At 36.0% G+C, this 11,021-nt stretch overlaps 1 protein-coding gene across 1 annotated transcript in view; it reads left to right on the top strand.

Annotated features, from left to right (window-relative positions):
• Positions 1 to 5,453: 5,453 nt before the first annotated feature.
• GRM1 (glutamate metabotropic receptor 1) overlaps positions 5,454 to 11,021 on the top strand; it is a 211,197-nt gene continuing 205,629 nt past the window's right edge. Inside the window, exons 1-2 of the mRNA XM_026705629.2 lie at positions 5,454 to 5,756; positions 6,991 to 7,873. Coding sequence (XP_026561414.1) covers positions 7,099 to 7,873 — 775 coding nt within the window. The 5' untranslated portion in view covers positions 5,454 to 5,756; positions 6,991 to 7,098. The remainder of the gene's footprint in view (positions 5,757 to 6,990; positions 7,874 to 11,021) is intronic.

Genomic DNA, 11,021 nt, shown 5'->3' with positions numbered 1-11,021 from the left:
AAATTGCTTGAAAAAACATTAGTAATCTTGTGTTGATTTAAAATTCATGCCTATCAAAAACTAAGAGATCATGCTTATATTTTATTCTTTTCATCTCAGAAAAGTGTTCATGTGTGTGTATGTGCGTACGTTTTTCCAGCTTATACTAGAAGATCAGAAATGCTCAACATATACAAAAATTTGTGTAATATTATGCTGTGTATTCATGCTTCTTAACAGCTGTAGAGTGTTAGGACTTCTGAAGTGGCAGTTCTTTTAAGCAATCTTATTCATTTTGTTGCACTTTGTCAATAAAGTACAGAAAAATTATATATGGCTCTTCCTCAAATTCCACAGATTACATGAAAAATTATTGAAGATGTTTGTGGAAATGACTAAAGAAATCTCAAAGAAGAATATGATATATGACTTATGTGTACATATGTAAAGTAATGTGGATAAATAAGTATTGTATCTTAACAGTGGTCTAGTAAGTAAGGAACTAGTAAATTAGCTACAGATATATCTATGGTAAATGAATTTAACTGTTACTAAAGGTCATATACACTGCTATGATATCGCTGTAAAATGTGAGAACTCATTTCTCTTTTTTAAACTTTCAAAACTTTGAATAAATAAATTTATTTTTTTTTAAAAGAAAAAATTATTGACTAGCAGGGGAATGGTGGAATAACTTGTTTTAATACAGATAATATTTACAAATGAATAACAATAGTTTAGATAAAAGCACTTGGGATGTAAAATCTTTAAATTCTTAAAATAATACTTAAAAATAATTAATTAATAATTAATAAAATAAAAATAAATACAAATAAATAAATTCTCAAAATAATTATTATCCATTTGCTAACATTTCCTTTCCAGGGAAGGTGCTGAAAAGACTGATGGCCACACAGTTGCATTACGATCCTGGGGAAAAAATAAAGATTGATTTAGACTCATTCTAGGTCAAAACAAATGTGATTATGGGGTCTTTACAGGGTAAGAAGTTGGAATGCAAGTGGATTTGCCTTGGTTTTGATAGCAATAGCACTTAGACTTCTATATCATTTCACAGTGCTTTTACAGCCCTCTCTAAGTGGTTTACAGAGCCAGCCTATTGCCTCCAACAATCTGGCTCCTCATTTTACGTATCTCAGAAGGATGGAAAGCTGAGTTAACCTTGAGCCTGGTGAGATTTGAACTGCCAAATTGCAGTCAGCCAGCGGTCAGCAGAAGTAGCCTGCAGTACTACATTCTAATCACTGCAACAACATGGCTCTTTGATGTTCCTGACCATGCCAAATTTTTGGACTGACTCTGGATTGAGCTATGGGAACTGTAATATAGTGATTTCCTACCTACAAAGCTGCTTTTTGAGGATAGCAATGAGTTTATCATTCGACAGATGTATGTATGGATGGATGGATGGATGGATGTGAAATGTTTTATTTATTTATATTTATTTATGGAGCTTACATCCTACTGCAATCAACTGGGTGGTATATGACTCCTCAGATTTGTAATTTGGCAGTTAAATTATGGCATTCCACAAGGTTCCTTTTTGCCCCAAATCTCTCAGACAGTCATATCTTTATGACTGTGGGAACAGTGATCAAGGAATTTGGAATAAAGTTTGATCAAGGTGATGATGATCTTCAATTACATTTCTCTGTGTCATGGAACCAGAAGAATTTATGCAGGTTCTGGATAAGTGTCTGGATGTGGTGGTATACTGAAAAAGGGTCAGTAATAATTATAGATAATATAATAATCATTTCATAATAGTTTATTACCAACTTGATAAAATATAAGCTGTGGATAGGCAGTTAGTTCTCTTATCCAGAATTTAGGGAAATTACCTGGTTTGGATGCGGTAGTGCTTATCAACAAGTACTCCAAGGTGTTCCAAAGATGTTCCAAAGCATTGATTGGTATTATTATTTATTTATTAAAATAGAACAGAATAATAGAAGTGGAAGGGACCTTAGAGCTTCCTTGCTCAGGCAGGAAACTCTACACCATTTCAGACAAATGGTTATCCAATCTCTTCTTAAAAATTTCCAGTGTTAGAGCATTCACAACTTCTGGAGGCAAGTTGTTCCACTGTTCTAACTGTCAGGAAATTTCTCCTTAGTTGTAAGTTGCTTCTCTCCTTGATTAGTTTCCACCCATTGCTTCTTGCCCTGATCTCAGGTGCTTTGGAGAATAGCTGGGCTCTCTCTTTTTCATGGCAGCTGCTGAGATATTGGAATACTGCTATCATGTCACCCCTAGTCCTTCTTTTCATCAGGTTAGACATACCCAGTTCCAGCAACCGTTCTTTATACGTTTTAATCTTTAGCCCCCTAAGCACCTTAGTTGTTCTTCTCTGCATTCTTTCTAGAGTTTTTGTCAGCTTTTACTAATTGTAAGGAAGCCCAGAACTTTCAGATTCAGTATTACTTAGTTGTACCAATTACTATCCAAATAAAAAGGAATCTTTGAGAAGATAAATGGGAGATAAATGGGATAAATGGGAGATAAATGAGATAAATGGGAGAGTCAGGATAATGTCAGCATTCCAGCAACCCTCCATTCCACCCAATAACTTCGAGACAGACATCTTCTCAAAGATTCCTTTTTATTTGGATAGTAACTGGCACAACTAGGGAATCTCGAATCTGAAAGTTCCAGGCTTCCTTACAATAAGTAAAAACTACAAATCCATCCCCCTGCATCCATCGTCACATCACATGGCCCAATCATCATCCGCCCCAGGTTAAGACTTCCTCTCACTTATGTGCAAAACAACCTGACCTTGAATCAGAAAAAGAATGTTATTTTGTCTACCCAGATATTCTCCAAGAAATTCTCCCCTCCCACTTTCTCAGGCTCAAATGTAGCAGCATGGGAGCCTCTGATCTCAGGTTCAGATTACTGCAAACTGCTATATAGACTGGAAGATGGAGGTAGTGCAACTTCTTCAGTTAGATTGCTGAAAGAGGAAACCTACCACAAACAGATTATGCCAAATGCTTATACTACTTATAGAAAAACCTCAGAAGTCTTAGAATCTTAAATATATGATGAAGCATCAGCTCCATTACATACTTGATTAACTGAAAATCTGGTACAAAAGCCCTCTAGAGGGTGCCATATCTGCTAGCAATGAATTTTGTGTGACCCAAAAGAAAGGTATTCTTAGTCTGAGTGCACAGATCCCTGTGCTGTGTTACTATGTAGCTCTCTATCCATCCAATTCTTGAAGGAATAATGCAACCTGTTTCCATTTTGATGGTACAGGAAGTCCTTGTTTAGAGACTACAATTGTGACTGGGAATTTGATTAGTGAGCAAAAAGGTTTTGCTAAATGAAAGTGAGAATATGATTATGATCCTACTTCAGCTTTCCTTTACTTTATAGACTCGTGAAGGTTGTAAATGTGAGAATTGGTCATAACATTACCTTTTCATCAGTTGTAACTGCAAAGGTAATTAAATCAAAATTACCTGTATTACTTACTATTTTATATACACACATATAGAGGGCAATGTTTTATTTATTGATGGAGCTTATATCCTACTCCAATCAATTGGGTGGTATGAGACTCCTCAGGTTGTAATTTGGCTTTTAAAAAATCCAGATGGGTTAATAATCAAGATTAAAAACTCATTGTAGAAACAACTATATAAAATTGAGAATTTTCAAGACAAACATTTCATTGACTTATTCACTGTTTTCTTTGTAATTCTTTTAACTGGGGATTTTTTAAAAAGTAGTTCAATTGGATCCACACTCTGAGGTTGTTAAACAGTGAAATGAAGGATATAAATTTTATGAATGAATGAATGCATAATTAATTAAAATCAATGGCTAGATGCCATCTAACCCCTTGGTTAATCAATGACTGGTTTTGAAACAGTTTTCCTGACTAACTTCATGATCTAATGTGTTTTTAGATGGGTTTCACATCATATATGATTCCTCCCTTTTCTGCAGTAGAAGTTGTGATGCTCATGTGTAGGCTGTTCCCTTGGTAGTGAACAGATTTTGGAACCAGTTACCCAGAGGGACATGTTAGGTGAACAGAGTGATTGAAATGAAGATGTAAAATAGACAGTTGGTAAGTCTTCCAAGCATCAAATGTTATGTGGGTATTTTAGCCAATCTGGCTCCTATTATTTAATATCAACAATGATGCTTATTTTAAACATGGTAGGTTCGCTTGTTTAAAGGTCTTCTATGAAATGCACATCTCCATGGGTGCCTTTTAGGCAAGGAAAGAACCAATTCTTTTTTTCTCAGCAAATACACACACACACACAAACATACAAAGAGACATAAATACGTGCATTTTCTATTTATTTTAAATGAGGATTCTAATAGATGTATCCCTATTATAAGAAGCTAATTATAAGAAGATCACAAAGGTTAAAAGAAAACCCTGGGAGATAGCCCACTGTAAATCAGTACAGAGCCACAGTTCTACACCTCATAAAATGTGTCTGCTTCTTTTGAAGTAGGACACCTTGACTGGGTCTGCTCTTTCCAGCAAGATGCCACTTTAACTTCAATTTCCTTATAATAAACTAAAAACATTAGGGTCCAAAACTGCTATAGTTATCAGCATAGCAAACTCTTCCAATGTATCTTTCAACTTGGTGTTATTTTAACCAGACACATTCCCAATATACATGTACCAGATTGATTTTTAAAGAATCCACTTTCTACTTATTTGGATGCCATTTTCATTCATTCAAATGTTTGAAAATTTCAACAGGGTCTCTCTCGCCCTCTCCCTCACTCCCTCTCCTTCTCTCTCCCTTTCTCCCTCCCCCTCTCCTTTTCCCCATCTCTCTTCCTCTGAGTAGTATTTACTTCCAGTATTAGAAAAACTAAATTTTCAATTGTAAATAAAACTACAAGAGTAAAAAGAAAAGCAGATCTGTATGTACACTTCTGAATCCAATTCTTTCCTCCCCTCTTTATTTTCCTCTTCATATACTGGTGCTTGCTTATTTGATAGGGAAGCAATGAACCGCTGGTACTTCAAAAGCCAAGCTCTTCCCCCGTTGAGACACACATATACAATATAGGAACTGATGATCAGAAAAGAGCTGGAGGAAAGTGGGGGAATCCGGGGAAGGGCGGTGGAAAGGATGGGCAACCTCTGTATACCCGAAAAGCCTTGGATGACCTGAGCTTCCTCCCCCCGCACCGCCGCCCCCTCTTCTTGCTTCATGCGGTAAAACCACGTTGAAGAAAGAGGGCAGTCGCGTACAGCCCATCTCCTTCCATCTGCCTCTACCAGCTTCTGGCAAAGAGAATAATTGGCAATAAATGTTCTGACCAAGGAAGGAACGAATTGCGTCCTGGATTCGGGTGAAGGTAGGTCTGTCTTAAGTTTAATCAGAGCGAGCTTAAGATCGTAGGCAAAAGAGCCCAGCCCAAGACTTCATTATACATGCCGATGGATGACTGATAGGGTGGATTTTCCGACCAATTTGAGACCCCCGGCTGTATTCAGCGTGCGTTTGCGCAGGGAAAAATGGGACTTGATTCCCTTCCTCGGAGCATCTTTCTTCCACCTCTTTCATTCCCCCTCTCCTTCGTGGTGTTTTGGGCTTCCTGTCCTTCAGGGAAAAGAAAGAGGGAGGGAGTGTGAAGAGAGTACGGTGCAATTTGAAATCTGCCTTGCGATAGAAAAACCTACCGCCGCTGCTTAATTCTGTAGGCATTCAAAAAGCCATTCCGAGAAGAATGGGAAGCAGGAGCTGCTGCAACTGGAATTCTCTGTATGTATTTCATTCTGTTGTCAGGCATTGGCGGGAGGAGGGATAGTGCTAGTGAAAGAGGTGCGTGCGTGCGTGTGTTTGTCGGAGCGAATTTGATAGGTACAAAGATAAAAAAGCAGCGAAAGCAAGAAGTTTCGGGCACAAAAATGCTTCGCATCGCCCTTGAATCTCCATTTCCAGGACCGGAGGAACTCCTTAGGGTTGGGGTTTGCGGAAATCGCTGTCCAGGGTCCTGAAATCATAAGTAGCCTAGCCCATGCAACAGGAAGCCCAAACAGGCGAGCTCAGCGAAACATCTCTTTCCTATTAGCAATTATCTCGAACACCGGCCGATCGCCTTTTAAATCGCATTAAACTACTTAAACTCTAGCCGCCTGACTTGCCACCTCTCCTGCCCAAAGTCTGCATGAAAACCAAGAGGTGCCAGAAAAGCACATCAGGACTTTGTCTGCGGTTGCCTTAGAAACTAATATGTTTTTCCCACGGCTTGCATAGTTGTAGCTCATACAGAACTACAGATTTTCCTTTCAAAATTCCAAAGATTGATAATTTTGCCACAAAAGGCTGGTACCTTGTTTGGTTGTTTAACAATTGGAGCTTGACCTTTAAATGACATTTTCTTTCTGCGTTGATTTCCCTTTTTTCTTTTTGGTGATGTTTCGAACGGGTGTAGCTTTCTGATCCTTGAGTAAACAATTTGGTGTTTTTTTTTTAAATTACACAACCTATGGAAGTTTGATAACTTATAAGGTTTCCTCAGTCCTGTTCAAATATCAGCATACAGGTAAAAGCCACTTCACCTAGTACATAAAATATATTATCAATGATATACATGCAGATTGTCAAGTATGAGTGAATTCAACTGGTCATGTAAATAACTGCCAATGAATGGATCACAATTAGAATATTATGTGAAATGAATTTTCTGGTAACTTCATCTATGATGGATAGATAGATAGATAGATAGATAGATAGATGATAGATAGATGATAGATAGATAGATAGATAGATAGATAGATAGATAGATAGATAGATAGATAGATAGATAGATAGATAGATATTTTATGTTTTGGAAATTGTATTTAAGGACAATTTGCTATTTGCAGCCAATTGATTGTGGTGTCTACTAATAGTCTAGGCAGGTGGAGAGGGATACTTATAAAGGAAACGACCTTTACAGTGTTTGGCTGTGCCATACTTTTAGCTCATGATTGTGTTCTGTTCTTTCTTCTAGTGTCAACAGGCTACAATTTACGCCTACAGTGACTTCTGTTGCCCCTTTGAGCTTTTGCTTGGAGATTCTTAAGAAGTGAAAGAGTGAAGAAAGTCTGTGGTCTTCTTTATGCTTTTAACCATGTGTAGACAGGAAGATCCCATGAAATTGGTCACTTGGATCTGGATGGTCTCCTGCAATAAGATGATAGGGGTCCTGCTTGTCTTTTTTCCTGCTATCCTCTTGGAGATGGACTTTCTCCCCAAGAATACTGGGAGAAAGGTTTTGGTTTCAGCAGCTACCTCCCAAAGATCAGTAGCCAGAATGGATGGGGATGTCATTATAGGAGCCCTCTTTTCAGTCCATCACCAACCCCCAGCTGAGAAGGTGCCAGAAAGGAAGTGTGGTGAGATCCGAGAGCAATATGGCATCCAGAGAGTTGAGGCCATGTTTCACACTTTGGATAAGATAAACGCAGACCCATTTCTGCTGCCCAACATCACTCTTGGCAGTGAAATTCGAGATTCCTGCTGGCATTCTTCAGTAGCCTTGGAGCAGAGTATTGAATTCATAAGGGATTCTTTGATCTCTATCCGAGATGAAAAAGATGCCCTGGGTCGTTGCCTGCCAGATCCTTTATATCACCACCAGATCAGGGCTAAAAAACCCATTGCTGGTGTCATTGGTCCAGGTTCCAGTTCCGTAGCCATCCAAGTGCAAAATCTGCTTCAACTTTTTGATATTCCTCAGATTGCTTATTCTGCAACCAGTATTGATCTGAGTGACAAAACTCTATACAAATATTTCTTGAGGGTTGTTCCATCTGACATTCTGCAAGCTAGAGCCATGCTTGACATCGTCAAACGTTACAACTGGACATATGTATCTGCTGTGCATACTGAAGGTGGGTAAGGCATTTGATTTAATTGCATTGAGCTTTTGTGTAGAATGCCCTTCCAAATCTTTATCCACCTTTTATTCTCAGGATAACCACTACAAATAATTTACATTTTAAGAAGCAATAGCTACAAAATACATACTTGATATTAAATACCTTCACTTGAATCATAGCTTATGTTAAATCATAATGCAGTTGGGTTGCTTTTGGGCTTAACAAGTTGTAAAAGCAAGGCATAGTGGCTTTTAAATCATGACTTATATCTTAATGTGTATCAAACACTTTATTAGGGAAACATTATCGAAACAAGCTATGATTCAACAGTATGTGTGAACCACAACTGCCTGGATAGATTTGTACTTGAACTTCCAAGAATGAACTACATTAGATAAATATGGCATTTATAATAATGTTGTTTGTTCACTGCTTAGTTTGAGCCAAAAATAAATCACATGATATATAGACTATATACAAATCCTCTTTTTTTTTCTTTATGCTGTTGTAAACAACTGAGAGCTGCTAACCAAGAATACCAAAAACAGAAAGGTTTAAACCTTCCCCTTCCCACTTTTCCTTTGTAAAGCTGTTTCCCTTTATAGAGAAAGAAAGAAAGAAAGAAAGAAAGAAAGAAAGAAAGAAAGAAAGAAAGAAAGAAAGAAAGAAAGAATAAGCAATTCAAAAGGAATTTAGTATATTTTAGAATTGAATCCTAAATCTTTCTTGTTTTGGCTCTGGACCAAAAACTTTTCTTTTACATAAAATTCATTCATTGTTTCAAAGCTTTTCATTTTAGCATGAATATAAGACATCTTTGAAATTTTAGCTTTGGTTTTGTTTTAAAATTCTTTCTTGGGATACTTTCACATGAAGCAGAAAGTATTTGTAATTTTAGGTTTTGTTTGTTTGTTTGTTTTACAAAATAGTAATGAATTTTATCCTTAGATAATATATGGAACTAATTTGTATTTATCAAAGAGTAAGCACAACAAAATTAGAGTTTCTGGTGTAAATCGACAGCTACTGTTTCTTATTCTCCAAGTTCTTTATACTAAACTATGAACTCTAAAAATAAATGGTGATCCTAAGTTTACAGTGGAAAAAGAAATACCTGTGTATCTTTGATTATTTATTTTACTTAAGATACCATTTCCCTTCAGAGAGCTTGAACAACCTCAAGTTTCATTTCCTATTAAATGGGTAAAAGATGTGGAATTCTACAAAGTTAAAAGTGATACAAACAAATCATTAGTTTTAAAGCTCCCAATTCAAAACTGAGGCGTATAGATTTTCCATGAATATATTTCATTCATTTGTATGAATAAAAATACCTCCCAATGTCTATGTCAATTCCATTTTTTCCCGATGATGCTAAAGCTGTTTCAAAAAGTAAACAATGCATCTTGACCCCAGAAAATTTGTTTTCGTTGGGCAATACAATGCTGTAAATATTAATGCCAAAAATACTATTATTCTATATCATACTATTATACTTATTATATTATTCTATTATTATACTATATTAATAGTATAATAGTACACTATTATGTTGCATGCTATTATATATAGTTTACTACTATGGTATTTATGTAAAATAAATAGTATAATATACTACTATGGTATTTAGAAGAAAGTAATGTAGGGATATATTCCCACAAAAGGTTTAATAAAGATGGTTTAATGATATATTCTAATTAGTGGTTGAACTTTCTAGTGATTACTAGCAAGAAGATTCATAGACGAAACTGATCAGAACTTAAAGGCATTTGTCTATAGGCATGTTATGATAGAAAAGATTAAAAATAATGCAGTTTATTGTGATGTCTGGTGAAGATGATGATCTGTCTGGAAAATTTAGGATTGGTCTTGGGCAAATAATTTTGGATTTGCTTTTACATTCAGTTTCACAATGTTCTCAGTACAGTTTTTTTCCCCCATAACTCTTTAATCAAATTCAGTCTGGATGAAGTAAGTGACAAGTTTTGATTTCCTGTACCTTTTCCAATCTGACATTCTCTAGATGTGTCGGGACTGGGTCTCCTAGAAGTCTCCACCAAAGACTTTCAATATTTTCAAGAGCAGAAAATCCTGATCACAAATCTCTCATATGTATTTCCATTTTTACCCTTAGAGTATAAGTGTTTACATAACATAGAATACAAAATTATGTTATGTTGTATCTTTTTGGAAAAAAAGGGGGTGGAGTACAAGCTAAAGTTGGCATAATGCAAGCTAGAGATAGTACAAGTGGTTTTTTTTCCCCTTGAATTATAATTCAGTGAATTTCATATGAATGCATGGTATTTTCACAAATGAAGAAGTTGTAAAGCATTATGTATGCTGATTTAGAAGGAATCCTTTTGCAGTCAAGGGGCTTCTCAGATATATTAATGCAGAAATTGCCCTTACAAAGTGATTCTCATTTCAGTGGCTTGTAATGTAAGGTCTAAACAATTGTTTTGCAAGTCCAATACTCTTGTCCCCAATATGCTGACTTCACACAAAAGTGTGAAAGAAATCTCAGTGCCTTTTTATTTTACATAAAAGAAAACATTCAAGAATTAGTCATCTCTGAAAAGCAAGTTAATTAACCATGCCAATTTGCTGAGGACACTGGTAGTTAATTTTGTAAAAATAATAATAATAATGATTTCCTTTTGAAATTACCCTGCCATAAAGAAATGCTGCAATATGACATCTCTATAACATCTGAATTAAAACTTTAATATCAGAATCTTTCCAGATGAGAGGGGAAATGCCATTCTATTCTTAGTGGTTTATTTGTGCTACCTCCAATTTAGCAAAAGAAAAAGATGACTTGGCTTGCTTCATAATCTTGATATGATCATTTTTATACAGGCTATAAAACATTGGAAGTCATGGGAGGGGCACCTAAGAATTTTCTGTTGAAATTGTATTTATAAGAAATTCCTGTGTTAGGATATGTTAGTAATTTATATAGTAGTGTAACAAAGCTGACAGTGAGAACATATAGGAAGAAGACATATTTCACATTCTAGGCTACTTTTCAGTTTATGGGGCTTATAATAATACAATTCATCATCATTATTATAATTAACTCCTGCCATTCCTCTGTTGTTACAAAAGAATCTTTAGCTAGAGGAAAGACTGAGACTTGCTATAGTTACAGCACAGC

The sequence above is a fragment of the Pseudonaja textilis genome, chromosome 1 (assembly GCF_049901715.1).
Source record: "Pseudonaja textilis isolate UNSWEBS1 chromosome 1, rPseTex1.2, whole genome shotgun sequence".
In the NCBI taxonomy this organism is placed as follows: Eukaryota; Metazoa; Chordata; class Lepidosauria; order Squamata; family Elapidae; genus Pseudonaja; species Pseudonaja textilis.
Note: the sequence above shows the minus strand (reverse complement) of the source record. Positions and strands in the feature narration are given on the sequence as shown.